General features: G+C 43.0%; 1 protein-coding gene across 1 annotated transcript in view; it reads left to right on the top strand.

The window, feature by feature from the left end:
- Window positions 1-1,568: 1,568 nt before the first annotated feature.
- LOC138213572 (cationic amino acid transporter 2-like) overlaps window positions 1,569-6,269 on the top strand; it is a 30,114-nt gene continuing 25,413 nt past the window's right edge. The window contains 3 exon segments of the mRNA XM_069174764.1: window positions 1,569-1,849; window positions 2,555-2,674; window positions 2,817-2,922. Of these exon segments, the coding sequence (XP_069030865.1) occupies window positions 1,569-1,849; window positions 2,555-2,674; window positions 2,817-2,922 (507 nt within the window).

Here is a 6,269-nt window from a genome sequence, read left to right as displayed (position 1 = left end):
CTATGCTGGCATCACGAAGATGGTGGTCTCAGCCAAGAAGCTTGTGTTTGTGAGTTGAGGGAGGAGAAAAAAACATGCAAAGCAAGATGGATGATTCATAACAGTTGTGCAAATATTCAGTAAGTTGAAAAAAACCCCACAAAAATAGCAAGCTTTGGACTTTGCGTGAAAATGATTCATAATTACAAAATAATGCATCCTTTAATTTGATTCTATTCTTAGACTGGTGCAAATTTGTAGCATCTGGTTTGAACATCTTCAATTAAAGATGATGGTGAAAAAGCAATAACTCCTCAGCCCCATACTGCCAAGTTACAAACTGATTTGATGAGCTTCATTTCTGACTTACCTTCCTTCCTCTTTTTCAACTGAATAGCTAGACATGATCAAATCTTACTTTTTCCACTCAACATCCTCTAACTGCTCTCCAATAATCCATTGTCTTCCATCCAAATTCCAAATCAGCAAATTGTCTCAGCATTTCATTTGATGATTGCTGATGATTTCTCTGTGGTACCAAGAACATTTAAAAAACTTGTTGCCTGGGTCAAGCGGATCTGCAGATGAGCACTTACAAAATCTTGGCACTAAATAAAGTGTTAGCATAAGACAACAATAACTGTTTTACTTCTGAGAAAAATCCACAGCAGGAGGGGGAATATAAATAATCTAAATCTTTGCTAATTTTTTTCTAGATTTCATTGCCATTTTGATCACAATTACAAAATCTGTAGCGTAGCATACTCTTCCTACTGCACTATTCATGCCTTTGTGCTGTCAAGTATTGATAAAATGTTTTTTTCCCGCTTGTTTTGTAAATTATTTGATGATTAATACATTTTCAATTGTTGTAGATACATTTTATGTCATACAACTAATTGATTAATCAACCTATTCCTTAAAGATGGTACCCTTGGTGGGTGTAGAGCTTTAAAATTGTGGGGTGCAAAATCATGGCATCTGCATGCACACTAGAATCCCAGTATTAGGTTTTTAAACTATTATACATTTGCATGTGAAAACTATACATGTTACAGAAATCTGGAAAAGCCATCAGTAGTCTGGTAGAAACTGCCAAGCTGTTACATGGTTTGAAAGATGAGGACTGTGGTGGCGGGGCATGGTTTGGCTCAGCTGCAGGAGGGACTGATTGGGGGAGTGTTTCAGGGAACGGTGCCAGAAGGGGCTTAATTAGCCCCAGCTGAATCACATCCCTAATTGTCCCTCTCTAACCCAGATAAAATATAATTTTCTCTAAGATGGTGCCGTGCTAGTGGCAGCCTGTTGCTGCAGGTCCCCGGGTATGTTTTTGTTTTTAGTATTTTTCAGTTTTTTTCCCCTCTCTTCTGAGTTGTTTTTCTTTCACGTCTGTTAAGTGATGGTCAGGCAATGGATCGTAACTTTTTTCCCTCTTTGTAACGGAGAGCCACGCACAGTGGACTGGGAGCATTGTTTACTCTAGCGACCAGCAGATTGCGCTGAGTAAACCGCTGTTGCTGCCTGGAGCGAGGCCTGAAATCCCGGAGGAACTTCGGAGAAGACGTCGGGGTTGCAGAGCTGGTGCTAAGATGAAGGCGAAGAGGAGGAAATATAAACCTTCGGTACCGGCGATTTTAATGGGGAACGTGAGGTCCTTGGCCAATAAAACGGATGAGCTCAGCGCGCTGATGAAGACCCAGAGGGAGTACCGCAAGTGCAGCATCATGTGTTTCACCGAGACATGGCTGCACTCACATTTCCCGGACCACAGTGCGGCCGTACCCGGCTTCAGGACTGTTCGGGTGGACAGAGACTTTGTACAGAGCGGCAAGAAGAAAGATGGAGGGATTGCAGTCTATGTGAACGAGAGGTGGTGCAATCATGTGTGTGTGAAGGAACGTTTCTGTAGCCCGGACATTGAACTTCTAGCCGTGGGGATGCGCCTGTATTATTTGCCGAGGGAGTTCTCGTCCGCCATTGTTGTCGCTGTGTACGTTCCTCCATCAGCTGATGCAGAGGCAGCAGTGGACACCATCCACTCCACTGTGTCCAAACTTCAGACTAAGCATTCCGGTGCATTTTTGGAAGTTACTGGAGACTTTAACCACACCAGTCTGGATAAAGTACTGCCAACTTTGCACCAGTATGTGAACTGCCCCACCCGGAACAATAAAACTCTGGACCTACTGTATGCTAATGCCATGGATGCATACAGTGCTACTGCCCTTCCCCCCCTTGGTAGGTTGGATCACAACCTGGTCCTGCTGACACCAAAGTATGTTCCTCTGGTGCAGAGGCAGCCTGTAACCACAAGGATTGTGAGGAGGTGGACACAGGAGGCTAAAGACGCCCTGCAGGACTGCTTTGAGTCCACGGACTGGGATGTGCTGTGTGGACCACATGTGGAGGATATCAACAGCATGAAGGACTGCATCACAGAATACATTAAGTTCTGTGAACACACCACTGTACCATCCCAGACTGTACACTGCTTCCCCAACAACAAGCCGTGGATCACCAGTGACCTGAAAGTTCTTCTTAATCAGAAGAAAGCAGCCTTCAGGTCTGGGGACAGGGAGGAGCTCAGGAGAGTTCAGCACAACCTGAAGGAGAAGCTGAGAGAGTGCAAGGACTCCTACAGGAGTAAGCTAGAGGCCTATACTCCAGCAGAACAATGTGAGGGAGGTGTGGACCGGTATGAAGGAGATTACTGGGTTCAAGGGGAGAGAGAGACAACCAGGGGAGGGAGCTAAACTGTTTCTTCAACAGGTTTAGTCTCCTCCACACACCACACCTCCGCTGCCTTACCCCTTCCCCCCTTTGTCCCCCTTGGTGAGCTGCATGGACACTGAGCCCTCAACATCAAAGGGCTCATCCACCATTGACGCCATGACACTGCTGCTGAGTGAGAAGCTGCAGGTGGTGGGGGTGGACACGTCCACCGTCTCCTGGATCACTGACTACCTGACAGGCAGGCCACAGTTTGTCCGACTGGGCAGTGTGCTGTCTGATACGGTGGTCAGTGGTACTGGAGCTCCACAGGGAACTGTTCTGTCTCCCTTCCTGTTCACCTTATACACCACTGACTTCCAGTACAACTCGGGGTCATGTCACCTGCAGAAGTTCTCTGATGACTCTGCAGTGGTTGGGTGTATAAGGGATGGATGGGAGGAGGAGTACATTAGCCCTTGTGTCAGATAAATCTATTAAGCATACAGTGTTACTGAAAGTTACTGCACTGTACTGGTAAATGCACTTTTAAAAAAGCAAGGTCACACTGATGTGGAAACACTTTGCCGTTGGATGATATTGTTTGTGTCTGTAGAGTTGCAGCGCAGGTAATTCCGGAGAACAGCAGGGAGAATGTTTGCAGGTGTAAAGTCAAACCAAAAGTACAATTAATCTAATAAATGTTGACCACAAAGAGAAATTTAAAAATAATAAATTTATGATGGAGAGTTAGAGGAGAGGATCAATACCACTGTCTTATCCAGTCAGTTAGCCTAGCTTAGCAGAAAGACCTGAGATACTGGCCCCTGTTAAATGTAAAATGGTAGGCTAAGTGTAATTTTTACTGTTTATCTTGTGACTTGGCATGTTGACAAAGCGCCAACTAGAAGCTTAGAGTGAGCAGGACTGCCTACACCAGATGTGCCACCTCACAAGTCTTGTAAACTGGCTGCTCATTCTGATGCACTTCACCTGACACAGATTACAATGCTAGAAATCATGTTTGTCAAATCTTAAACACAAGCACAGGTGAGTATGTTTTAGTTTTTCCCTCCGCTCTGCTTCTACCAATCGGCTTGTTGCTCCCTCGCTGCGAGCTAAACACTACAAAATCACGACTGTTTGCTGTCCTGGCTCCTAAATGGTGGAATGAGCTCCCCACCGACATCAGGACAGCGGAAACTCTGTACATCTTCCGCCGCAAACTAAAAACACACCTCTTCAGACTTTACCTTGAATAGTAGAACTTTAGTAGCACTTAAAATGGCACTTACTGATAGCACTTTGTAGTTTGGCTTTCTTGAAGAAATTGTATTTTCTTGATTCCTGTTGTTCTGGGTTTTGTACCCTCATTGTTGAAATGCACTTATTGTAAGTCGCTTTGGATAAAAGCGTCAACTAAATGAAATGTAATGTAATGAGTCTCATTTTGACTTGTCTTGAGGAATTTCCATAGAAGTTGGATCAGCCTGTGATCTGATTTTTCCACTTTTATTTTGAGTATGATTCTGAATCCAGACCTCCATGGGATAATGATTTTGATTTCCATTGATCATTCTTATGTTATTTTTTTTCTCAATACATTCCACTATGTAATGAATAAAGATTTTCAACTGGAATATTTCATTCATTGAGATCTAGGATGTGTTGTTTAAGTGTTCCCTTTATTTTTTTGAGCAGTGTAGTACTGAAAATAAATACGGTTGTGCACTTCTCTGTCAAGATCTCTGATATCTTTTTACTGGATGAAAATCAGGGGCTCTGTGATTGGTGATCCTGCTGTGGTATTTTTAGAATGTCTTGCTAATACAACTAAATGAAGCTACATTTAGGAGCTACATTAAAATAAACCTGTCAGAAGTTGCCTCTAAGAGCAAGGCTTCTGGTGGTTTAATGGTGTGCTGAATGTTTCCTTGACATACCTTAGCCTCTTTTATTCCATTCAATTATAGTTTAAATACCTCAGACGATCTGAATACTGGTGCTGAAAATGTGCATCCCTTTACGACCACAGGCCACCATCTTCGAATGGTTTACACTGGCATGACGATGAACCATATCACAAAACACATGTAGTGAAAAAAAATGACTCAAAACACTTATTAGATAAAGAAATTATTACTTTTGACATCTTGACACCAGAAAACTGTTAACAACATGAATGAATGAACCTAATGAATTGCACACAATGCTATATAGTCCCATCAGAACAGCAAGCTATTACTACAACAAAGTCATAATAATAGTATAGAACTGCTCTGTCAGTAGAGGCCCCTGCATTCTAATCGTGAAGATTTGTGGTTGCAGTGTGAGCTTGCTGGTTAGGAATTGGATCAATATGCCTTTTATAAATCAATTTAACTCAGGGGCTTTCCATTGACGATGCAGTGTAGCGCTAAGCATTGTAAATATGGAACTAATCCAGCTGCATATGAATCACTGCCTGGTCAGTCCTTTATGAGGAGGCCACTATACACCAAAAAAACGTGAATTTGTCTCATCAGGAGTATACAGTGGAAGAAGTATTTGCATTAGTGCAGGATTTCCAGCCTGTTGGAGGTTTGCAGGTGACTGATACTTCACCTCTATGAGCACCCACCCCTCCCAAGCAGCCTTTGCCGAATGGGAAATTGTTCCTGGGTAGGGGGTTTCCATGGTGACAAGCCACAACTTCTGAAGTTTTAAGCTTACACTACACAACACAGATAGAGTCACACACACACACACACACACACACACAGTCGTGAGGATGTATAGCACAATGACAAACGGCATTGATTGCTGCTCCTGCTGCCAAGATGAGATGTTAAGAACTCGCTTCAATTTGCTCGTAACAATTACCACTCCATTAGTGCAGATAGATAGTGTAGAGAACAACTTTGCAGTGACCCAGACCCAGACACACACACACACACACACACACTCTCTCTCTCTCTCTCTCTCTCCCTTTTGGCTTGCTGCCAACCACACGTCTCTTCTACTAATAACACACACAGATGTGGGAGGTGACTGAATTTATTAGTAGGTGTTTGTACAGTCACATTGTGCATATTAATTGTGCAGGCTGAATTATTAATAGATGGTGCAAAGCAAGGGCATTCCTCACACATCCTACAGCAAGAAGTGGAGGAAGGGAGTAATATCCACTGTATTTTACAAAATGAATGAGGATCAGGATCACTGAAAGGACATGATATGAAGATGGGAACATTTAGATCATAATCCCTTTCCATTATTAAATGATTTCCCATTAAAAATGCCTCCACTCTGTATTTCATGAGCTGAAGAAGACAGACTGCTGTCCTTATCTTCTCCATCCTCCTTGATTTCAATTCCCTCTTTTTCATTAGTAGAGGGATTATGTCATCGAGTGTGAGGAGAGGGGTGAAAGGGGTTTGCAAATATAATACTCGCAATACTCCTGCTGCCATCTTGTGGTGCTAGGTCACTATTACAGGCTAGAGGACTTTAAAATCATGATGTTGCTGCTAAAGAAATTGTATGACAGATGCTCACCTCTTAGAGGTGCAAATGAAAAACCCTCACGCTAAAACAGAATA

This window comes from Embiotoca jacksoni, unplaced genomic scaffold, assembly GCF_022577435.1.
Source record: "Embiotoca jacksoni isolate LCO1_2020_lvr unplaced genomic scaffold, fEmbJac1.0.p SCAF_61, whole genome shotgun sequence".
Lineage (NCBI taxonomy): Eukaryota > Metazoa > Chordata > Actinopteri > Embiotocidae > Embiotoca > Embiotoca jacksoni.
Note: the sequence above shows the minus strand (reverse complement) of the source record. Positions and strands in the feature narration are given on the sequence as shown.